The 25,561-nt window shown below is 37.4% G+C and overlaps 2 protein-coding genes across 5 annotated transcripts; one reads left to right on the top strand and one right to left on the bottom strand.

The window, feature by feature from the left end:
* Positions 1 to 6,691: 6,691 nt before the first annotated feature.
* LOC306857278 (uncharacterized protein) lies at positions 6,692 to 12,034 on the top strand. Of its 2 annotated transcripts, none has more exons than XM_079397141.1 (4): positions 6,692 to 7,484; positions 7,970 to 8,072; positions 8,163 to 8,367; positions 10,963 to 12,034. In XM_079397141.1, exons 1-4 carry the CDS (start codon positions 7,098 to 7,100, stop codon positions 11,003 to 11,005), a joined length of 738 nt encoding a protein of 245 aa, XP_079253267.1. In that variant the 5' UTR covers positions 6,692 to 7,097; the 3' UTR covers positions 11,006 to 12,034. The 2 variants fall into 2 exon arrangements, with proteins under 2 accessions (XP_079253267.1, XP_079253268.1); XM_079397142.1 differs by having other exon boundaries at positions 6,709 to 6,978.
* On the bottom strand, positions 9,120 to 24,822 carry LOC306857276 (store-operated calcium entry regulator STIMATE-like). Of its 3 annotated transcripts, none has more exons than XM_079397137.1 (8): positions 23,878 to 24,822; positions 20,310 to 20,358; positions 20,026 to 20,121; positions 19,776 to 19,897; positions 18,825 to 18,937; positions 18,523 to 18,600; positions 16,446 to 16,595; positions 9,120 to 11,038 (listed from the first exon to the last, which is right to left on the bottom strand). In XM_079397137.1, exons 1-8 carry the CDS (start codon positions 24,047 to 24,049, stop codon positions 10,922 to 10,924), a joined length of 897 nt encoding a protein of 298 aa, XP_079253263.1. In that variant the 5' UTR covers positions 24,050 to 24,822; the 3' UTR covers positions 9,120 to 10,921. The 3 variants fall into 3 exon arrangements, with proteins under 3 accessions (XP_079253263.1, XP_079253265.1, XP_079253264.1); XM_079397139.1 differs by having other exon boundaries at positions 9,120 to 9,373; XM_079397138.1 differs by lacking the exon at positions 18,523 to 18,600.
* Positions 24,823 to 25,561: the final 739 nt, after the last annotated feature.

Raw genomic sequence — 25,561 nt, 5'->3', positions numbered from 1 at the left:
TCTGTATGTTTGCGGGACGGGTCTGGTTTCTGGACAAGTTGGCACCTTGTGTGCTTTGTCTTCTTTTCGTCCTGGCTCTTTTATACTCTTGTCACCAGCTCAGTGTAATATTACAATAATATTACAATAAAATGTTTTACAATAATAACCAATATAATTCACTACTTGAATGCTGAATAAGTTTAAAAAAATTAAACCTTGTTGGTTGTGACAAATGTGTGTAATGATGGAGAGGTTAACATGCCACACATTATATAATCAAACCACTACACACTTTTCTGGGCTGGTGATCAGCCTTTGTGAATGAGCTGGAACCGATGTCATGCACCAATAAAAACAGATATTCAGAAACAGTTTTTATGTCAGGCATTGTGATTGTAACTTCTCTACAAGGATCTAATGTGAGAACTATAAATGTATTGCATTCAGCTGTTAATATTGTATCATCCATTCAAAACCGTTGAAAATTATACCATTTTAAGTTGAGTGATATTTGTATCTCCCCTATTGCAATACTCAGCTGGGGTTTTTTTCTTTTCTTTTTTTTTCAGATATTTTGAGAAAAAAAGTATTTCTATTTAACTTTGAACATGTCAAAGGAGAAAGAAAGTTTAATTTTGATATAAACAATATCAGCATGTTTTTTTAAACAAAACAAAATAATTTATCTACAACAAAATTCAGTCAGAAAACCAATTCAATTTGGTTTTCAGAGACAAAATGTATTAAGTTCCTACACTTTCAGAAATATATGCCATTTGAATTATATATGCCAGAAATGATTGCCATTTACTAAAATAGACACTTGTACAACTATGCCGGGTGTATTTATTAACATTTTTATGCTTTTCTTTAAAAGTTGTAATTTACTGAACCGTGCTTGGGACAGTCACACCATAGGAAGATTTTTATAGCATTTTAAATAATGACAATATTAATTATATTCATTTTTATCCTGTGGGACAGTGAAAATGCCATGTCATGTCAACAACCCATATGTGTGCATACTGTGTATATTTATTATGTATATATAAATACACACACATGCATGTATATTTTGAAAATATTTACATATATGTATATTCATATAATTTATAAATATATTTAATATATAAACATAACATATTTCTTAAATATATACAGTACATGCATGTGTGTATTTATATATACATAATAAATATACAGTACATACACATATTATGTAAACAAATACTTATTCTGAATGCGATTAATCGCTTGACAGCACTAATATATATATATATATTTGGAAATATTCTGCATAAATCTGACCCAAAACATCATCAGATTTTCAAGTCATATAAGTATCAGTCATTTATTTATTGAGAAAAATGATCCAGTGTTACATGTGTGCTGTAAAAGTATGTGAATCTTTGCTTTCAGTACCTGGTGTGACCCCGTTTTGCTGCAGTAACTGAAGGTAAAGTTTCTTGTCAATGCTGATCAGTCCTGCACAATAACATGTAGGAGTTCTAGCCCATTCCTTAGTGCAGAACTACTGTGGGTTTCCTCCTATGAACTGCTTGCTTAGGTCCTTTCACAACATTTTAATTGGATTACGATCTGGACTTTGACTCAGCCATTCCGAAACATTAACTTTGTTCTTCGTTAACCATTCTTTGGTAGAATGACTTGTGTGCTTGGGGTTGTTGTCTTGCTGCATGACCCACGTTCTCTTGAGACTCTGTTCTTAAACAGACTTTTTGGACAACAGTGGCTTTCTTCTTGCAACTCTGCCATGCACACCATGGTTGCTCAGTGTTCTCCTGATGGTGGGCTCATGAACATTAACATTAGCCAATGTGAGAAAGGCCTTTAGTTGCTTAGAAGTTACTCTGGTAACTTTTGCAACCTTGCAGGCTATTACACATCCTGCTTTGGAGTGATCTTTGTTGGTCGACCACTTCTCGGGAAGGTAACAGTGGACTTGAATTTCCTCCATTTGTACACAATCTGTCTGACTGTGGATTTGTGGAGTTCACTCTTTAGAGATTTTGTAATCTTTTCTAGCCTGATGAGCAACATCAACTCTTTTTCCGAGGTCCTCAGTAATCTCCTTTGTTCGTGATATGATTCACTTCCACAAACATGATCAGACTTTGATAGATCCCTGTTCTTTGAATAAAACAGGTCACGTACTGACATTTGATAGTCATTGCACTGACTGAATACACCTCTGCACAGATGGACTCTAATTTCACCTTTAAATTAACTGCTAATCCAAGAGAGTCACATACTTTTGTCACTTACAGATATGCAATATTGGATAATTTTCCTGAATAAATAAATGACAAAGAAAATATTTTTGTCTCATTTGTTTGAATGGGTTCTCTTTGTCTACTTTCAGGAAAATCTGATTATGTTTTGGGTCATATTTATGCAGAAATATAGAAAATTCTAAAGGGTTCACAAACTTTTCAGCAGCACTGCTGTATATAATTCAATGCTATTGTACTTCATTCACTTGAAGCTGATCTGCTGTCTGCTAATGCTTATTGAACACAGAATCAAAGAGGATACAGCTGTGAGCGTCAGGAGAGGTCAGCACAAGTTCACATCGGATATGGGTAATGTCAGCAATGTATAACTGTACAGCTTACTCTGCTTACTCTATTGTACCATAGTGTGTTGAGTTGTTTTGTACACCATAGCATTCCATTATACATATATAACATACAATATATCCAGGTGCTATTTCATTTACACTATTTTATATTTCTCATAGGCTATTGCTTATTCTGTTATATTCATTGTGAAGTAAAACGTATTTATTTAATTATTTATTTTTAATTCAGTGGCGAATTTACACACACACACACACACACACAGGACAATAACTATAATAGGTTGTATTCTGTAGGCTATATTAGTTGTTCCAAATGTTCCACAGTGCAGTTAAAATACTCATTAAAACATATTTTTGATAAATGAACAGGTTGCACATCACTGAAAACACTAATAGAACATTTATCAATAAGTGGAAAGTGTTTTTCACAGCAATGTCGTCGCAAGGTCACGGAATATGAGGTGTATGTGTAAATCCGGAGTGGTGATTGGCTGCTGGGGCTACTGAGTACGAATCTGCATTATCCGGTGTAGTGCCGAATTCTGACCCCCGCCAGATTATTACCCCCCTTGTATTGGTAGGTTTAGGGTTAAGTGTGGGGGAGGGGTTAGGATTAGGGGTGGGGTTAGGATTAGGCAATCAAGTAGCGATTTCAACTAGGGGGGTAATAATTTGGCAGGGAGTCGAAAGGCACAACACCGGTTCTGAGCGTTTCTCGCATTTATTTCTGAGAAAGTGCTCGTTCAATCCCATCACTGCGCTGTAGTATGCATAAATTATAAGTGCGGTATTATGCACGATAAATTATCACTGCTATCGCTTCTGTCTTCCCTCATGGGTCGTGTGTGTTTGTTTCCTCAGTGCCACAAACCAAAAGTTTTGTTTGCGTTTCCCCGCGACGCGAACAAGATAAAGAGCTAACATTTGGGTGCAGGCGGTGGGTTTGCAGTGGCCTACCAACACATGGAAAATATGTTCGTAGCAAACATTTTAAACTGGAGAGCTTTTAGAATTTGGGACTGCTGGAGCCTTTTTGAAAGAAAGACGCTGTACCAATTCCTGTTGATTTTCCATCTCCACAAATTTGGTAAGTGTTTGCTTAAATATACTGTATTTATGTGTATTCATGTATTTATGTTGTCTGTTGCTAACAAAGTGAAAATGAATAGACAGCGTCGATTGTGGAATTAAATTAAGATTTGCTCATGCTGCACCGTATTTCATTTTAGGCAAATTTAGGCAGTTTTTAAAGTGTTGCACATTTGAACAAATCACACAGAGTTCTGTTGAGTTTAGGAATGCAGTGGCCAATCAGAGGCGTTCAGATGAGTCATCGCTGAAACTCATCAGTTTTGAGTGCAGATGTAACGTTACTTACAAGAGATTCATTTCACAGCGTCCTTCGGTGATTATACCTATAGTTTTTTTTTTTTGAGAGAGAAAGTGCTTAAACTCGCCATAGATCTAAGTTTTATATAGCCTACCTATAAAGTATTCGCTGTTTGAATAATCGTGGAAAGGAAACGTTATATAATTAACAATTTCTGTTTTTTTTTATTAAATTGTAATCACGTTAAATTCAGCCCCATAAAACATATTTTATTAGCCTATGACACCCATGTCTGGTTCTTGCCTAAAAAGACGGATTTATGATGTTTAATACATTTGGCTGCTTTTATCCTTACCCTCCGCCTCTCTCAGTTTGGGGAGCAGACATAGTCTGGTTATATAGGCTACAGTTAGATGAAGTAGGATTTGACCTGTGTTGTGTCTTTATCATACATTCTGGAGCAGTTGCCATACAAACTGCTGCTGTAAGATTACATGAAGCACGTTTTTATAATAAAGTTTTATTTACTATTCCAGTGTTTACATGCAAAAAAAAAAACAACAACAAAAAAACGTTAAATTAATCATACAGCTACTGTACATTTTATAAATATAGTCAGTACAAAAAGCTACTGGTGCGAGACTTCATGTTCGTCCTCTCTTTCTCCTGCATGCATGTGATGGTCCAACAAAAAGCGGTGGATTCAGGTGAGGAGAGGCCCTCAACTTCCACAAGATCTCAGAACCGCATCGCTATCCATCTCACGCATGTGCAAACTAGCCCTGCGTCCCAATGTTCATACTATCCATCCTAAATTCTGTGTGGTAGTAGTAATTTTCAATACTATTTAGGGCAGATGGGGTGAATAGTATGCACATTGGGACGCAGGCTAGCTCTCTTATGCACTATCAAATTTATATATATATATATATTATATTATATATATTTCCACTTCTCCGCAATGTATACATAATCCTGTCTGGTGTTTTCCTACTAATCTTAAGCAACTATTTAAACTTGTGTGCCCTATTCTCAGCTTTGTTAAAGGGATAGTTCACCCAAAGATGAAAATTTGATGTTTATCTGCTTACCCCAAGGGCATCCAATATGTAGGTGACTTTGTTTCTTCAGTAGAACACAAACAAAGATTTTTAACTCAAACCGTTGCAGTCTGTCAGTCATATAATGTCAGTCAATGGTACTCGCTTATAAGTGCATTACCGCCACCTATCTCTCAAATGGACCATTGACAATCCTAATCGAGTTTGTAGATGGTGTGTCAATGGTCCATTTAAGACCAAGGTGGCGGTAATGCACTTATAAGTCTGCGATCCGCCGTAAAGCAAGAAGACGACGAAGCGTCACGCGCCTGCTTTTGTGTGTACGAGCTCAGGACAGTTGGACCGGGCGGCGGATCAGAGGTAAAAAAATTATATACTCTTCAGTTTCTTGCACAGACCGATCGATTTGTGTCTTTTAGATCTCAATGTATCGTCACGAGCCGCAGGGTTTAATTTGGTTTTGTCTGTGTATGTTTTTTTTTCCTCTCTCAAAGCCGTGAGTACCATTGACTGACATTATATGACTGACAGACTGCAAAGTTTTGATTTAAAAATCTTTTCATTTGTGTTCTACTGAAGAAACAAAGTCGCCTACATATTGGATGCCCTTGGGGTAAGCAGATAAACTATAGTTTGGGTGAACTATCCCTTAAAAATTGTTTCCTCCTGCTGCCTCAGATTACTACACTTTTTAACCATCACTTCTTTCTGAACGCTATATAAATGTGTTCCTTTATCCTCCTGATGTCTTTATGCACTTTATGAAACTCCCCTTTTTATGCAAACCCTTTCCTCTTTTCACACTCTACCCTCCCACCTTATCAGTTAACCACGCCCCCTTTTTTGGAACGGTGTGAAAAACGACTGCTGATGCAACTTGTTTCAAATGTTAAAACGGAAAGCTTTTATGCAAAACTCACTTTTACAATGAACCTAATTTTTCATCTGCAGTGTGAGTACACAACCACCCTATGATGGTAAAAATCCACCTACTCCTTTAGAGTTTTTCTTCTCCCCATTTAATCAGATTTGGGCTGACAGTCTGAACGAGGCTTTTGTGTCTGCAACCCAATGTGGCGTCACATTGGCATAAGCACCCGTGACGAAAGCTGTCTATTAGCTTAGCTCCTCCCCCAAGTTAAATGAACAAGAATGTCTCAGCTATGTGGTAAACGATCTAAATGTGCTGTTCTTAGCTGTTACAATGAACACAAGATATTCATTTACTCCCGGCATCTGAGCCAAGACACAGTGGCTCCATTTTATTTTTTGAAGGGAATGTGCCTAAAAATCCAGGCAAATACGTGTATGTGCTAACCATTTGACACCAGACTGCTTCGTAAATGAAGGTCAGTACAATGCAGGATTTGCATCAAAGCTGTTAATCAAGGATGGATTAATACCAACTCTGCGTGACCCCACCACTTCACAGCCTCCTTATAACATGTATCTGAGAAGCACGAGTTGTTGGCCATTTCTCAAACGCAGGGCTGCATCCTCCGGAGGTCGCATTTGTAGGCTGCGTACGTCATAAATATCTTATTTTAGAATATTAAATTATAAATTTGACCATTATTCTTAATTAAGTGTAAATTGCTGTAATATGCTTTTGACTCGCAAATGTAAAACGGAACAAAATATCTTCGAGTCATCCAGAACTACACGCGTTTTTGTCCAATCAGATGCTCTGTAGAATGAGACTGTCCCTCCCACTAAATGATCTCTCTTCTCTAATCATGGTTCGTCGGTGTGTATTTGGCTGTTCTAACGCACGTACTTTATTTTGTTTCCCAACCACAATCTGGTTACGAAAAAAGTGGCTGGAGTTTATACATTTCGAAGAAGGGGCTATTTGTGCCAGCTCGCGGCTTTGTGACAGGCACTTCTCTGATGAATCCTTCACTAATTTGGGGATGGTTAATGCTGGGATAACGTGCTACCTTACGTTAGCAAACACGGCCGTTCCCACCCTGTACACTGTAGGCGCTTCCCCTCCCGCACGAGTAAGTATTGTTTTCTTCAGAAGCTTCTTAGACGTTGCACTTCTTTCATCCAAATATAAATCACTAGGCTCTCCGGAAACAACCTTTCTTGTATGCTCGTAACGTGACGTAGCGGCGTCATGACGCAGGAATCATTTGAACCGGATCCTTCGAACCGATTCTTTGAAACGAACAGTTCGCGCCACGGTAAAGAGTCGGATTCACAAACACTGAACGAGCATGGCAAGCGACGGACAGATATGGTGAAAAGGTGCATTTTGGGTTGTTATCCGCACAAAACATTGTTCCCTTTCCCCAAGCTGCCGTGGTTGCGAGCCCGCTGGCTTGAATTTTTGCATTTTGAGGAAGGAGGAATATCGGAGAGCTCGCGGATGTGTGCGAAGCATTTCGCCCCAGAATGCTTCACAAATTTACAGCAGTACAAAATGGGCTTCGCGGACTTTCTTAGCTTGATAGATATGGCTGTTCCGACAATATACACCGTTGGTCTGGCACCGAGTGTGAAGGTAAGTAGTTACGCCTGCCTGGTTAACATTGCAGTTTATTCTATCGAAGAACCGCCCACTCTGACCGGAAGTAGCATGTTAGTTTTTTGCTTTTAAAGGGACAGTTCACCGTAAAAACGAAAATAGTCATTTACTCCCCTCATAACGTTCCCAACCTGTATGACGTTTGGTTCAGTGGAAGAGAATACAATATAGTTTGAAGAATGTTTGTACCAAACAACAACAAAACCAGTTACCACTGACTTCCATTTTATGGACAAATAAAAAACACTGAAATTCTCACACTATCATTCATAGAAGAAACAAATTGGCTAAGTCTGGATAGTAGTCTTTGCGAACAGGTTTTACAGGTAATGTTTAAAAATGTGTCAACTTTAAGGTCAAAATGTCTGTGGTTCATGGTTTTGTTGTTTTCTCACAACACACGAGCTATAGAAAGAATTTTTTCATTGCTTTATTTCTGTATTGCTTCATCTTTCCAACAGCCAATAACACGCGAGATGGGCTGCCAATGTAATGCTCCCATTCTAAAGAGCGCTGCGGTCCAAGCAGTACGCACCCAGAAAAAGCCAAAACGGAGAAGTAAAGGTAACATATTTTTAATTTAATTTGTGATTTTAACAGTTTTATGTTTTGCTTCACTGCTTTGATTTTCATTTTTATGTGGTTTAATAACAGCCATTCAAGTGAGACCTCTTTTGAGTCATTGTGCTAGTGTGTCCTGCTCTGATGAGGATTTTCCCGTCAAATCTGAATCTTCATTTACATTAACACCAATTAAAAGGCCACGCATGGAGGATTCCCCTGAGGGGTCACCATACAGCTCAGAAGAGCCAACAGATGACACCCACGTGCCTAATATAATTAAAGATGACGACATAAAGTAAGTCTGTCCATGTTTAATTTTGGGAAATTGTTTTGTAAACTCACAACCAGCTATATGTTGGTATTGAACACCCATTTTTCATGATTTAGTCAAATCCAGAATATAACTAAAGTTCACATCAAGAATGAACTATATTGGGATACATTCACACCGCAGACAAATGTGGCCCAATTTTTTTGGCTCACGTGACTCAGATCGGTTTTTCTAATGACAATGTGAACAGCACAAACCACACAGAATCTGATCTTTTCAATTCCGATTTGTGCTACTTCCATATGTGGTATTAAATCCGATACACGTTAGACATTTTACAATGTGACCGCAGTCTAAACAGACATATCGTAATTCATGCGACTTGTCACAATTCTGCGCTCATAGGAGTCACTTCAAAGATTTTACATACCCAAGGTTATAGAGTGACTGCAACAATTATTTTTATAGTTGTGGCGTGTACTTCCCTAATTGTATAGAATTGGAATGATTATTCAAACTTTATAGTTATCGTCTTTAGCTTGAATAGTGTGCATCGGTCATATTACAGAAGTTCAAAAAAGTATGCCATTTAAAATGCTCTGAATTACAATTCGCAAGCAAATTTTATTTTCTAAAATGCTCACACACACACACGAATGCTTCAATCACCAGAATTTGAACAAATTCTGGTCATTGAAGCATTCTTTTGTTGATAAAATATGTAAAAAAAAAAAAGTTGTGGAAGAGAAGTTACACAATTAAATAACATACAAATAGCCATTTTTACACTTTATTGAAAAAGCATACATAATCCGTCAGTAATTAAGTACTAAACAATATTAGATGATTAACACCCCTCTCCACATCCAATTTGTTTCATTCTCCAACTGCAACCAAGATTGCTCTGTAATAATAGTCAGAATCAAACCCGAAAAGGGAAAGGCAGTTATATTGCCACCTAGACAAAATCCTTATCAGTAACCGTGATCATTCAGCAGGCCTGACCAGAAGGCCTGGTTTCAATTCATCCCTGTAAAATAAACACAAACCGTGTGCAAACATTACTCCCACAAACTTGGTCCATTAAATATCAGTTGACAATACAAGTGATAAAACAACTGGTCCTGTACTCCCAATTACATTCACTCCAACTCTAACCCTGCAGGCATCTTCCTCTTCACATTATATCCATCATCAGAATAAAGATTACAAAGACTAATTTGGCATAAGCAGTCTCCGGTTTAAGATTTTTGCAGAGAATGCATGGTGCAAATGCATCATTCTCCAAGGATTTGTGCTTTTAGTGTTGGAATAAAATCAAATGCTCCGTAGAGCAGAAAAGTTTGAGGGTGGATGAGAAAGCATTTGGAAGAAAGGCCTGCTGGTTTAGGGTTTAGAATTTGACAGTGTCTGAGTATATAGAGGCAACAGGGAATGCTTAAAAACACAAAATCTGAAGGTAATACCGCATAAAAAGATATCACAACGTAACGCCAAACTGTGCAAGAAGTAACAGAAGCATTCGCACCACAGCATCTACCCTGCGATGAGTAGCAAAACAGAAACATGACGGTTCACCCAAAAATGAAAAGCATCGTGCACTCTCCATGTTGTTCAAAGACTGACTTTTGTTCTTCTGTGAGAAATAAAATTGAAAAGTGCCTTTTTTTTTTTTTGTCCTTTTTTTTTGTCAGTTGGGTCCAATGATTTTTGGACCTCAATGTTCTTAACTTTCTACAGAAGAATGAAAGTCATACAGGTTTGGACGACATGAGGGCGAGTGACTGAATTTTCATTTTTGAGTGAACTGAGTAACCTTTTAAGAGGCCATACAAACAGCAAAATAAATACAGGGAAAGTTAGTGTTAGAACACAGTGACACTGAATTGAGGCAGATACACTTTGCAATGCCAAACAGTCAGACAAGCCATCCCCCAATCTGGGGTCTGAAACGGCCATCCCTGGATTTACGTACCTTCTCAGAACGTCTGCTGCCAAATGGTTAAAAACATACATTGCAAGCAGACTGTACCAACTGTATTGTAATGCTAGCTCATAACACCATGCTATTAAATGTTACAGAATAACACTGGTCAGCAATTTCCTCACAGCTGACACGCACAAAACTTTCTGCTGCAGCTACACTCACAAATGTGCTTTGGAACCGACTTCGAGTGACCTTGAACATTCGTCCAAGTCAGTGTTCAATCACATGCATATGGTTAAAGGTACTTATGTCAGAGGAACAACATCAGTATGCTATTTGAATTGCTTTTTTCAGTTTAAAGGCTGGATAGATGCAAAGAGGAGATGTAGTGTGTTGTATATCCACTGGAGAAATCACATTCTTTAAGCATGACAAAGCACAAAAAAACCTTTACAGACTGAAAATACTATGTTCTACCCTTTGACATAGGGTAGCAAAAATCTTTCTAGTGCTGTCCGGAGGCTTGGGTCCTTTACCCCACTAATCATAGGTTGAGTTAGTCTTAATGGCCCTCACTTTCTGATCCATGTTCAGGTAAATGAGGTGGGGTCATGAGAATGAGAGAGGCCTCAAGTCTAAATTGATCTGAATTCAAACTGGAATACCAAACCGGTGCTTCTTTTTCTTAACAGGCTTGAGCCCTGTGAGTCTTCGTACATCGTCGTCACCATCTGAATCCTCCATTTCGTCATCTGCAGAGAACAGAATCTGACCAGCACAAGAGGAAGAGGCCAAAGAGAAAGACGGTGTTCAACTAATCATTTAAAAAAAACAAACAAACAGGTGATACTGAAAACATATCATCCTAAAAAGTGGAATACACCTCGCAAACCTAAATAAAGTAGGTAATATTCTCCATTACATTCTGAGTGAGCTGCTCATCCCTTTACAAGTGAGAAAGATGGACTATAAATCATCTCAAACATCTGGCATGTCAACGAATTAGTATTTGACAGATATTGTGTGTGGATGGAAATGTTACACTCGAGATGACTGTTCTCACTGTCAAGTTCCCTCCTCAAATGACTTGCCTTGTCTCAAATCTAGCACTAGCACAGGATATACATGTATTCAAGAGATGTTATTGGGTCAAACATCATAAATACAGAAATATTAGTAGCATGTTAGCAAACCACATACACGGTGTTCTATTCATCCTTAAAAAAAAAGTCTTCCACTGAAAGTCAAGTTTGACCATAGTTCATAACTGGATGTCTTGTTAATCAGAACAGTCTGTCCAGCCTTTTCTTTAGGGCATACCTGCTTTGTTAAATTGTAAACTCACTGACTTATGGTTATACACACTTCAGGTCTGAAATGTTGGGAAACATTAAGGAGCTGTCATGTATTTGTACTCGGGGGGGGGGGGGGGGGGGGCATGTAAAAGGGGATGTCCCATTTACGACTTGGGTAGAGGGATGATTTTGAATTTAACACTGTAGGTCAAAGGAAAGCCCAAAATATGAATTCTGCCATTTAAAGATGTTCAAGGAGCAGCAAGAGTGTCTTGCCAAAGCAAGTCTCTTTGGATTCAGATCTCAAATGTTTAGACTTTGTTGACCGTTATTGTTTTATACATTCCATAAACTAATAAATGTTATTTATGTAATCACGTCATCAGTTATGATTTTCTTTAACGTAAAAGGTTTTAATCTGTGGTTTAAACATGCAAATCATCTAATTTCCAATAAAAATGTTAACATTACAAGGTTTTTTTTTTCCCTCCAGAGTGTGACCAAATCATTTAAACCAGCTATGTTGCTGGTGCTCATGTCTAAAATTATGTAATTATTAATTATTACTCCTACTGAATGGGAGCCTATGGCAGCCCTATAAATGGAATGAGAAAGTGAGGAAATTTGGCACAATTGTAAAGATGGAAATGAAGAGTGATTTGACCAATTTTGGAATCTGTAGAATCAACTCTGTGGCACCACCACCAGTTCAAAAATTCACTTTTCTAAAGCTTATACATTTTGAAACCTTTGTTCTAGGAAAATGAAGCTTAGTTTCTTAATAATCTCCTCATTCTGATTGATCACATTTAATAGTTTACAGTAAGACTCCACCCATAACAGTAGTGGCCATTTTATATGGTACAGTATTACGTTTACCGTCACTAAATTTGCCCAATTCTTACGAAAATTGGGGAGGATCTTTGGACTAAGCTGGACAGAAATTACTAGGGCTGCCACTAACGATTAATCGAAAAATTAGTCGATACGATTAATTTCTAGCCAAAAAAAAAGTTAATTAAAAATGAAATCCAAATTTCTATAAAATCCTTTTTTTTAAAGCAAAAGTGAAGTGCAACAGAGTGCAAGCAGCAAAAGTGTCCATCTCATTGTCCAAATCACTGAAATCAAAGTTCAGTGTTATAGTGTGAGAATGACAACATATCCACGCGTTCTAGACTACTAATAAAATTATAATCAAAACTTTTTAAAGGAGTATTTACCAGAATGTTTAGGTGAAAAATGTAAATGTGCAGTATTTCTGTAAAATACTTTTTAATATAAAATCAATTTAATTGGAGATGCTTTTTATTATTAATTTAATGGAACAATTAAAATGGAATCCAGAAAATAATGGAAAACAGAATTTGGTACAGGTAAAACTCTAATTAATTAGACAGGCTTTTTGATTAATAAAATTTAAACTGAATTTGGAAATAAAACTGATTTCATAGGGCCCTATAATTATAATAACACGATACAATAGCTTTTAAAATGACTTAAAGTACACACAGGTCCTTTTCAAAAAATTAGCATATTGTGATAAAGTTCATTATTTTCTGTAATGTACTGATAAACATTAGACTTTCATATATTTTAGATTCATTACAACACAACTGAAGTAGTTCAAGCCTTTTATTGTTTTAATATTGATGATTTTGGCATACAGCTCATGAAAACCCAAAATTCCTATCTCAAAAAATTAGCATATTTCATCCGACCAATAAAAGAATGGCCATTATGTTCATTAATGCACTCAATACTTGGTCGGGAATCCTTTTGCAGAAATTACTGCTTCAATGCGGCGTGGCATGGAGGCAATCAGCCTGTGGCACTGCTGAGGTGTTATGGAGGCCCAGGATGCTTCGATAGCGGCCTTAAGCTCATCCAGAGTGTTGGGTCTTGCATCTCTCAACTTTCTCTTCACAATATCCCACAGATTCTCTATGGGGTTCAGGTCAGGAGAGTTCAGGCCAATTGAGCACAGTAATACCATGGTCAGTAAACCATTTACCAGTGGTTTTGGCACTGTGAGCAGGTGCCAGGTCGTGCTGAAAAATGAAATCTTCATCTCCATAAAGCTTTTCAGCAGATGGAAGCATGAAGTGCTCCAAAATCTCCTGATAGCTAGCTGCATTGACCCTGCCCTTGATAAAACACAGTGGACCAACACCAGCATCACTGACTGTGGGTACTTGACACTGGACTTCAGGCATTTTGGCATTTCCCTCTCCCCAGTCTTCCTCCAGACTCTGGCACCTTGATTTCCGAATGACATGCAAAATTTGCTTTCATCCGAAAAAAGTACTTTGGACCACTGAGCAACAGTCCAGTGCTGCTTCTCTGTAGCCCAGGTCAGGCGCTTCTGCCGCTGTTTCTGGTTCAAAAGTGGCTTGACCTGGGGAATGCGGCACCTGTAGCCCATTTCCTGCACACGCCTGTACACGGTGGCTCTGGATGTTTCTACTCCAGACTCAGTCCACTGCTTCCGCAGGTCCCCCAAGGTCTGGAATCGGTCCTTCTCCACAATCTTCCTCAGGGTCCGGTCACCTCTTCTCGTTGTGCTGCGTTTTCTGCCACACTTTTTCCTTCCCACAGACTTCCCACTGAGGTGCCTTGATACAGCACTCTGGGAACAGCCTATTTGTTCAGAAATTTCTTTCTGTGTCTTACCCTCTTGCTTGAGGGTGTCAATGATGGCCTTCTGGACAGCAGTCAGGTCGGCAGTCTTACCCATGATTGCGGTTTTGAGTAATGAACCAGGCTGGGAGTTTTTAAAAGCCTCAGGAATCTTTTGCAGGTGTTTAGAGTTAATTAGTTGATTCAGATGATTAGGTTAATAGCTCGTTTAGAGAACCTTTTCATGATATGCTAATTTTTTGAGATAGGAATTTTGGGTTTTCATGAGCTGTATGCCAAAATCATCAATATTAAAACAATAAAAGGCTTGAACTACTTCAGTTGTGTTGTAATGAATCTAAAATATATGAAAGTCTAATGTTTATCAGTACATTACAGAAAATAATGAACTTTATCACAATATGCTAATTTTTTGAAAAGGACCTGTAAATAATAGCAATGATGCAATAATAATTAGTTCAAATATAGTATCAAAAGCAAGAAATCATATGGGTTTTATTGAGCAAAACTGTTAAAATACAATGTATTATAAACAATAGAGCTAATGTAGATTACGCATAACAACAAAGGCCTGCAAAGGGCGCCGACGCCTGACGACTGTTTTTACACATTACTGTTTAATATTGATCAAGCACCATTTAATTCAAACGTACAAACTTAATCTTTAATATTTGGCCATTTCTTTAGGACAAATGCTACAGCCACTGTACATGAATGTGTGGAGATCAAACCGTGTAAACTCAGAGTGAGGGTTTGAGCTTTTATTTTGAAATCGCGATGTATTCTCCTGTGTTTGTGTAGATTTATAAATGATTTACCTTACAAATCTGATGAAATGGCGCACGCTGCGTTCCCATATGAACGTTATAATAAACCCAAACTCACAACATCATGCAGAGATGGAGTATGAGACGCTCCACATGTAAATGACAGTTTCTGTGGAGCTACTGTGAACGGAGCCGTTATGAGACGCACGATCTTAACCTACACGCATGTAAATAATTAAAGGGCATATACTGTATTAAAACCGCTTCGCATATAATTATTTAATCATAGCGTTTGTGAATTCACAAATATGATTTTTAAATGGGTTTAATATATCATGCAGCCATGGAAAATAGTCTAAAAATGTGTTTTATGGATTCTCGTCCGTGAAATGCGCCACTTCCGCTATTTTGCCGGTTAGTCGACGCGCGCAAAATGAAGTCGATTTTTAAAAATCGGCTAGTCGACAAAAATCGACGAATCACGACAGCCCTAGAAATGACTGAACAAAATTCTAATATTTTGGTCAAAAGTTATGGTGTCATGAACTTAATTTGGTAGGCTGAGGGGACATACCAAAGTTCGAAACAGTGCCACCTATGGGTCATGAGATACCAAAAATTGACACACTTGCTTAAAACTTAAAAAAAAAAAAAAATTCAGAAATCTTGATCTTGAATTATGATTCCATGATGTTACCTGAGAAGTCTGAACAAAGTGCGACCTAGTGTTCCAGAGATGCAAAGAATTTAGCAAAAATGCTTATAACTTTCGACACTTGTTTTGCTTCTGCCAATTATGAAGTTCTCTCATCACTGGTTAACATACTAACCGGTTACCATTCTTTCTAATATGACTCTTCAGCTATCATATTAACCATAAACTACATTAGTAATAAATTAGCTTATCAAGCTAATCTGGTCAACATGTTAAGCAATGCTTTTGTGTGCTCATTCTCACACTGAAAGCTCTCCCCAGCAGCCTGATGAATGTACATCAACTAAGTAGTGCACTCTGCTAAGACTTTCAAGTTGTGGGTTCTAATTCCTGTGGAACGTTTTTGGACCCCAAGAAGTACTGTGGCAAAAAAGTATGCAGAAGTTGCTTCATTTCTAAAAGTGATCTGATATATGCAGGGATGCACATAAGTGGTGCGCAATAATAGTTATTCAATTATTACTAATTCTTTTATATAGTTATATTTAATGGGTCACACTATGTACAGTGTGAACACCAAACCAAATCTCCAGGTGCTCTCGTGAGAACCGCACTGAAAAACTTATGTACACCCCTGGATATACATATAGATAGAGGGCAATATATTGGATAGACAGATGCAGGCAGGCAGGTTGCGTAGCTGGCTTGGCACATATAACTGCTTACAGTTCTTGTTCAATTAAAATATTATTTAATTAACAGCCATAGGAATAATCCTTTTCCTATCACATCAAAGTGACTCAGTAAGAGTAACTTACTTCTGATTCAGAGTCATCGTGTGACAATGCCCGTCTATAGCGCACTTTGCTGCTGCCACGAGGGTCATCTTCTGCTTCCCTCTCCTCCAATTTGGCTTTTGTTCTGCCCTTCTTCATTAGAAAGTTATCTACCACCCAGAACATCAGAGCCTGGATACGCACACAAACAGGGGCAAACATTCAGACACAAACAGATGTGTTGCAAGAATGACAGAACCGCCTGTCATATAGATTTATACAGAAGATTTAGAGCAGGGGTTCTCAAAGTCTACATTCAAAGGTACAAATCTGAATTTTCATCAGTGTCAAAGGTCCGGAACAATTGGTTATAACAAAACGTGTTTTTAATAAACATGCATAACATATAACAAATAAACACTCATTTAAAAAAAAAAGGTTCCCTTTGCATTCAAAATACTTTAATAACAAGTGCAAAAGTGGCAAAACAATTAATTTAAGTGTCAGCAGTAGAAGTCGACCTATAATGTTTTTTCTCTGGCCAATGCCGATATTTAGAAATCAGGGCAGCCTATGGCCGATATATGATGCAGAATTTTTGGGCCGATTTTCTCTTTTTTTCCCTTTATATCAAAAGAGAGTTTGCGTAAATGGTTATTGCAGGGCACAAGATAGTAATAGTAGTAGTAGTAGCCTAATTCATAGTAATAATACATGGCTCAAAACTTAAGCACCTTCTCAAAACAGTTCTGAAGCATGCTTTTTTGTTTATGTTTGCTGACAGACACCAGTGTTTCCCGCAGACTAGCAAATGCAAGTTGATTCTCTGCCAGCAGGAGGCGCTGTTGGAGCGTGATATATAGCTGTTTCCCCGGTAACGACTGTAATCAAATAAGCGCTACTTTATCAGCCATTACAGGAAAGACCAAATGAAAATTGGCATCAAAGCTTTTCTGAAGAAAACGGACGGTTCTTTTAAAAGATACATTCATATAAAAACACCCGCGCAGCATTTTATTTTTGAAACGCGCAGTGCTCAGTTTATTCAACGAAGTATAAGCCTTTTGGAAAATCTATTTGTAGCGGTCAGTTTTGATATTGTGACAAGCCGCCACAAATAAATGTATACACTGGGCACTGCTATAAGACAAATTGCCATAATATAAGTGATAGCAAAACAAAACAAAAAAATAAAAATATTAGCGGTGAAATGTCGCCGATTATGTCAAACGTCATACGCTCACTGGATGTCATGATGGCAACAAATGTCATGAAGGAAAAGTTTGAATATCTCGCCTGCAATTTCGGACCTTCTCCAAATGACATAAGAATAAATAAACAAATGATTTACAAGTTTAACGTGCGTTTATCAAAGTAGGAAATATAATTAGTGTTCTTGAAATATGAAATAGAAGCAGGTCCGGATTGAATTCCCTCCGGGTCCGGATCCGGACCGGAGTCCGGACTTTGAGAAGCACTGATTTAGAGCATGTAAGCCACATTTTCTCTACATAAGAAACAAGCAGTGAGGAAAATACAAATATTTATGTACAAATACATAGCAAAAATATATAGAAATCACAACAAAATGCAAAAATAAAAGTAATCATTACATAACCAATAGGATGCTAGGATTTTTAATGATTTACGTAAATAATGTTACAAAAGGTTTCTATTTTAAATAAATGCAGTTTTTTTTTTTTTACTTTATACCAATCAAAGAATCCTGATTTTTTTTTTTTCATAGTTTACACAGACAAAAAAAAAAAAAAAAAAAAAAATTATCGGCACAATTTTCAACATCCATAATAATGTTTCCTACACAAATCTGCATATTGAAATGACTTATTAAGGATCGTGTTACACTGAAGACTAGAGTAATGTATAATCACAGGAATAAATTACATTGCATATTTGATTAAATCAGAAAAAAGTTATTTTAAAACTTGTTTCACAATATTACTGTTTTTACTGTATATTTGATCAAATAAATGCATCCTTGATGAGCAAAGGCACAAAAAAAAAAGCATATGAGCATTAAAAAAATTAAAATTCTATAAAAAAATAAACTAACCTCAAACCTCTGAATGGTAACAATACATAGAAGTGTCTCACTTACGTTCACGAAAAACGGGACAATTAGCATAACGATAGCTAGTTCCAGATGAGGGTTTGTTATGGGGTTGAGCGTAGCCAACTGTCCAACACACACAAATACCAGTCAAATACATCATAAACCAAATAATTAAAACAACCATAATTGAGTGACAATTTTCAGTTTTGGGTGTAATATTTCCTTAACTGCAAGTTAGTAAAGCAGTATTATAATGATACTTGATGATAATACATTTTCTCCAAACACATCAGTTAGTTCAGAACATGAAACACAAACATCCATTAGTATTTGGACACCTGACTGACCTTCTTCCACTGTGGCAGGAGGAGGACCAACATGATCATGACCTTCTCAAACATCATGATGAGGATGTAGAGAGCACACTGACCCACCCAGGCACTGCACTGAACCGGCTCACCTATGTGCAAACATTAGAAATACAACACTTCAAAACAGTGGTTCTCAACCAGGAAGACCCAGCAAACCTCCAAGAGGGCCCCAAGATGACTTATAAAATAAGGCAAAATAAGCATTAAAACATAAGTGTCTTTAATTCCCCCCCATTTTTATTTTAAAGAATCAGGATTCCCATGGCCTTGAAAAATGTGGATACATGAGGAAGCCTAGACCTGGAAAGTCATGTAAATGAATAAAATCATAATTATCTTTAGAAAGAATACTTATTTGGTAAATCACATAAAATATGAAATCACAGGTTCTTTGAATATTGTTATGGGAGTGGGGCTGGAGTGAAAAAGGTTAAGAATCACTGCTTGAAAACAATTTCCTGTTCATTAATCATCATAAATGCATCTTTCACTGTCAATGAGATCCCACAACCCTGTATGTGACTAGTTAAGTTAATCTCATGAATTAATTCAACATAATTTCATTACAGTGCCTTGAAAGATGGTCCGACTAGTTTCTTTTGGGAAGAAAGGGAACCTTGATATAAAAACACTGTTAAATCATTGATTAGACTTATTGTTTGGTTTTAGACAGGCATTATATTCCGTGAAGAACAAGATTTCGATCCTAATTTGAAATGAATTTAATTCAGGGAACACAAATTGAACAATGGCAAGGAATGAAAGGACTGATTCAATTTCCCATTCATGAGTCTGAGGACTGTCCTCTTTATACGAGGCCACATTCACATAAAGAAGCTCAACGGAAGTGTCTACTGATCCATGATTAACTCACGGTTCCCACTAGATTTTCAATTTACTCCTAACAATTGATGTTAAGGCTCATACCATACTCTCCAAAACGCAGCGAATCCCACTGTCTCCATTCAACCACAGCACTAACAGCCTTCACGCCGCCATAGATCACCAGCATGCCCAGTGTAGCATCCAAAAGGAAGTTGATCAGGTATCTGCGGAAAACAACACAGGGAGTTGGTCGCTGATAACAAATATGTAAAAACCACAAACACAAAACACTACAGGAAGTACAATGATGTGTGGGGGAAACATTGAAACGACAATGCGCACACAGACTCACAGTGAACATGGGTCCTCCTCTGTGAGGTCAGACAGGTAGACATTGGCAAAGTGAATGAAGAGCATCCCTATGGCCTGTTTGGAGGTGTCCAGAAACCTGAGAGAGGTGAAGGGGAGGAAGGGGCGGTGAGAGGGAGGAGACCTGATTAGAACTCACCGTTAAATCATGAGGGTAACGGGGCTACAGAGGGCTGCTAGAAAGATCTTGGGTTAGTGGAGTGCAGCATTGACCGTGCATGTGTTTAAGTATCTAGGGCTTGCTAATGACACAAAATGGTGTTTTACCAGATTCTCCAGGGTCTCCGTTCGTGCTTGGGCTCCCTGAAGCGTTTCACTGTGGAGAGGAAACACAAGCTTTCATATTGGAAGCAGGAAAAATGGGGTGATCAATAATGTCTGCCACATGGGGGTAGTGCTACTGATGCTAAAAACTCTTTCCTGGCTCTAGCAGATACAGAGCTATGAAAACACAGAGGTCAATATACAATACATGAGATTAACATTTCAAAAGGGGAAGAGCTAAATGAGGAACTGCATCACAGCTTTAAAGAGTTTTCTGCTTTCACATGCAAAACCAAAACAATGCGCAATTGTAGCAGTCATTACAATTTTATTTCCCTAAGAAAAATAAAATATTGCAAAAAAAAACTACTTAATGTTTTATTTTTTATTTCCATGCTTTTAATAATGCCATTTTCTTTATTATATTATACAATATATTTGTTCTTTATATCCCCCAAAATATCAAAATATAATTTTAAAGGGGTGCACTAGATGTATGAACTGTATGTTTATGTTTTCATATAAATATTTAGATTCTGACAACAAACATTGTGAACCGCATCGGAGAGGACAATGGCTGGCAGTGTTGCTTCAAAGAAGAAGTGAGAACTGCTGCTTTTTAGGCTGTGGAAACCGCTAGTGCAGCCACCCTAGTTTCCAAACGTGACCCAATGGTTCACACAAATAAAGGGCAGCCTGTTTCACACAACGGCTGTTTGTTTGTGTACAGCTATTAACTGTGTCCCCTGAACACAATCTCTTACTCTTTACAATTACAGCTCACATAACCACTGAGAGATGACGACACATAACTTACAATTTCACACATCTCGTATATACCTCTGGATTACCCTGTTCTATTGGACTGTTGTAGTGGGGTTTTTTTCTCTATTGAGTTATCAAGAGACCTAAGAGTCAGGTGATCTCTGGGTCAAAAAAACAAGGATAACTAGTAAAAATCTATCTTCAACTTTAAAATGTGCTTTAATAAAGTCTATTCTATTTTTTGCTATAAGTTCTCTTATGCATGCAAATACAAAATTATCTATTAGTTATTAGTCAATGAAATTAGATTTTTTAAAAAAAAGAAAAAAAGTGTCTCAAAATGATCTCAACAATACCATTCCTCTGTCATTGTTGTGGTTTTGACTCCAATATATTTAGTTATTTTTTAAACTGTTACAGTCATCGTTCTTGGTATGAACACCCAGCACAGATTCTTTCATGTCAAGTGTATGAAAGTACACACATGCCCAAAAACCTGTAAATTAGTCTGTAAATTATGTAAACAAGTTAAGAAGATCTGAGAGAGTGTGGCCAAGCAAAAACCAAAGATCCAACATTATGTACCCTTTAAATGTGCTCTCACACTGTCCTTAATTAAAGTACTGTGACAGGTTGACAGTGGTGAGCATGCAGGTACAGCACTGCACTGCATGATTCAGAAACATGCCTTGACCTGTGCGCTTCTAGGACCAAACCCTTAAAGCTGGGGACACGCTACACAACTAGCGGAAACATTCTAAGACTGACCTCAACACACTTAAAGACCGTTACCATCGACCGGAGCAGATTCTAGTCTTTGACAGTCAGAGAAGAGCACAAACCTAACGACTGAGTCAGTCTGCTACACAACACACTTAACGACTGCAGGTCACGATTGGACAAATTCTGCCTAACCAAAAATAAATAAAAATTTAAAAAAAAAGCACTCACAAAAACGCGTCTACCCGCTTTCCCGCAGCTGCTCCCTCCCCGCCACAGAAAACACCGGTGCTTTTCCCTATTGAGATGTTAAGGTTTGTTTGACTTTTCCAAGTTTGTGCTTAATATAACAGAAAACATTAGCTTTCCTGCTATGTTGGTTTTCCAAATAAACGCCATAGCAATGTGTCTTGAATATGTTTTGCATTATAAGTCCAATGCCTCTTTCTTTTTGCAATTAGGCCTAGGTCTTTTCAGTTCCCTTAATTATAACATCTCTAGTGCTATTTTTAAATGTTTAGTCAAGCAACCATATGTTAATTAATGTATGTCTAAAATCAGGGATTAACAATGAATTGGTTCTAAGTAAAAACAGCAGGCTACTTTTCCATAGGTTTGAATGAAATAAAACATTAGGCTACTTAGGCTAATAAATTCATGGCAATGTAATTTCCTCATCCATTTGACAAAAATATTATATAATTAATATATAATCATTTAATTTCATATGTATTTTTAATGATTTTTTTATGAAAACTTAGTTTTGAAGAATAGAAGCAATAGGCTATTCGTTGTTCCTATATTGGTTATGAAGAAAATTCGTTGGCCTAACATATTTGTTATTAAATTGATTTAAAAATCTTCATAAAATTTAAGAAGTTCAAAGTTACGTAAACTTTGATTGGACTGCAGATCGAAATAAATGAATTCTTGATATTCTTTAAAATGAGAGAAATCACTGACAATTTAGGCTAGGGGCTAAGGGTCATCGACTGCAAAAAAAAAAAAAAAGACGTTAATTTGCAGTGTTAACTTATGAATTAAAAGAATGACAAGAAATTACAACAAGAACAATCCAATTTTTGTTCTTGTAATCAAAAAAAAAAAATTACAAAATAAATGCTGAATGATGTTTGACAGTGAACATCTCCACTGCATAACCACGTACAATCGCGGGTGTCAGTCGCAAATATTAAATATGTTTTAAAAAATCTTTGTGAAAACGACTGGCAACAACTGGTTCTTGAATTCTAAGATTATAATCTTTAGACACCACACACTATGTGATTTTTCTGCTGACTGCAAACAGCGACTGAGCCCAACTGGAACAGACCCGGTCCGACTGGGCACGATCAGCTGCCAGTAATTAATTCCATTCATAATCGGCCTCACAATCGTGTAGTGTGTTCTCGGCTTAAGTCTTCAATGAGTCAACCTGAATTGATAAAGTTTCTTTAATATTGCAAAAAATAAAAAATAAATAGTATAGACAGATCTGTTTGTCCATATTATGACATACATTTGAGTGTAACAGATTATTGGTGGTGGTGGTGGTGGAGGAGAGACCCCCCCACACACATGATTGTAAAGCGCTTTGGGTGTACAGCAATACACCATAAAGCGCTATATAAATGCATCATTCATTCATATTGAAAAAATGCATCATTGTTTAAAAGATTTTGAGATGTGACCGTTGTGCTCAAAAGTGGAGGCAAAGTAATGAAAGTTTGAAGGGACTAAATGACTGGATGGGTGCTATCAGAATGAGAGTCCAAACAGCTAATAAAAAAAACGCAGTAGTATTTTTTTTCATGATGGATTTGGGTATTACAAACATGCAGCTTTTCGCTTCAAAAGATAGTAATTGATAGACTGCAGTCATGTGGATTATTGTGTGTTTTTATCAGCTGTCAGCACCCATTCACTGCAGAGGATCCATTTGGCTAGCATGTAATGTAATGCTAAATTTCTCCAAATCTGTTCCGCTCAAGAAACAAACTCATGTACATCTCGGATGGCCTGAGTGTGAGTACATTTTATATTTTATTATCTACTCCTTTAATGAAGACAGTTACCCTATACTTACACATAAGGGTGCTGAAGGCCACCACTCCCAGCAGGCCCTGCAGGAAGATGCCAAAGGAGTCCATGAAGTCCCCGTTTGAGCAGCCCCTTGTATCAGGATCAGTGGGCGAGGAGTTGGAGGATGCAGACGGCAGTTGACCCCGCGACAGCACGCTGACCCCAACACCCGCCATTGCGCAACACTTGATGGTTCGAGTGGTTTAAAAAAGCCAGAAAATATCAGTCTCGAGAGGTGGAAATGATCGACAGGACGATGACACAGCTATGATACATAATGAAGGCTCTCCTATGAGCCTCAAGTCACGGTTACTGAAGCGCAGATGTATCGTGTTTCATACTGGTCCTCGATGCGTCGCCATCCAGTTGTGAGTTACCTAATGTCTGTCAGCAGGTTGTGCTGTATAAACATCTCCTTCAGCATCGAGTAAACATGCTACAGACTCAGATGTGTTGCGGTAGATGCTCTCAATACTACAACACACACGTTGTCATGGAGACATTTATCGGTTATATTATTGTACAGCGCGTGCGGTTAGCTGCTAGAATAAAGATACTGTGGCTTTACGGTTAAATTAAAGCGGTTAAACGGTTACGGTTAAAGTAAGTCAAGAAATAAGGCCTTCACAACTTCACTTCCCGTTACAACGCCGTTTGAAAGGCAAATAACACGCGGAAGATTCGGTAGCGCTAGCTCTGCTGTTTTATAGCAAGAGTCCGGTCAGCCGCTCCTGCTAACAAACCATCTGAGGAAAAACCCGCCACCGCTGCTTTCAAGAGAACAGTTGATTCTCAATCTGCTCAGATTCAAGAAGGTCGGCGCCCAAACCAATCACATAAGTATCTGGTAAAGAGAAATAGTATCCATAAAGGCAAGACACTTCCTTTTCCAATGTATTCAGGTGCCGTTTACACTCATTTACGCGACGATTTATTGCGTCATCACTATGGCACGTCGTACTAATGCATGATGGGATATGTAGTTCAAAGAAAATCCCTTGTAGCAGCAGGTGCAATTCATGAAATTCCAATAGATCTTAGAATTTACTAAGTGAACAGCAAAACTTATGCATTTGTATTGTAAAATGCATTTATTTAACCCCGTTTAATCAATTTGTATTCCCAACCAAGGAACCACAATTTAATAAATATAAATTCATACATTTTTAATTACAAGGGATGTTGTGGGGTCTATAATTGTTATAATTACTAATTGCGTATTTTAAGTAAATTCTCTACTGTATAGGAAATTGCAGCTTTTATTTAAAATGGATTCATTAAAAATCAGTAAAACAAAATATTTTTATTTCAAATAAATGCTGTTCTTTAGAACTTTCTGTTAATCAAAGAATTCTGAAACCTTAACTAATAAGAAAGGTTTCCTGAGCATCAAATATAACAGAAGGATCATGTGACACTGAAGACTGGAGTTATGGCTGCTAAAAAATTCAGCTTTGCCATCACAGAAAGAAATAAAAATGTAAAATCTATTAAACTATTTTAAATTATAATATTTCACAATATTACTGTTTTTACTGTGTATTTAAATGCTGCCTAGTGTTAGTTAGCATAAAGGACTTCTTTCAAAATATCTTATGAACAACTTTTGAACAATAGTGTACACACAGGAGACCATATAATTAGAATGCAGAAACATCTACTTAAATATTGATATCTATGGTCTATAA

Source organism: Barbus barbus (genome assembly GCF_936440315.1).
Source record: "Barbus barbus genome assembly, chromosome: 37".
NCBI classification, from domain to species: Eukaryota; Metazoa; Chordata; class Actinopteri; order Cypriniformes; family Cyprinidae; genus Barbus; species Barbus barbus.
Note: the sequence above shows the minus strand (reverse complement) of the source record. Positions and strands in the feature narration are given on the sequence as shown.

Coding starts and splice junctions, on each gene's coding strand:
- LOC306857278 (XM_079397141.1), top strand. CDS start 7,098: ATGACGCAGGAATCATTTGAACCGGATCCTTCGAACCGATTCTTTGAA. Junction 8,073..8,162: donor GCCAAAACGGAGAAGTAAAG/GTAACATATTTT, acceptor GTTTAATAACAG/CCATTCAAGTGAGACCTCTT. Junction 8,368..10,962: donor ATTAAAGATGACGACATAAA/GTAAGTCTGTCC, acceptor TTTTCTTAACAG/GCTTGAGCCCTGTGAGTCTT.
- LOC306857276 (XM_079397137.1), bottom strand. CDS start 24,049: ATGGCGGGTGTTGGGGTCAGCGTGCTGTCGCGGGGTCAACTGCCGTCT. Junction 18,601..18,824: donor TCCTGCCACAGTGGAAGAAG/GTCAGTCAGGTG, acceptor TGTGTTGGACAG/TTGGCTACGCTCAACCCCAT. Junction 11,039..16,445: donor ACGATGACTCTGAATCAGAA/GTAAGTTACTCT, acceptor TGTGCTGGTCAG/ATTCTGTTCTCTGCAGATGA.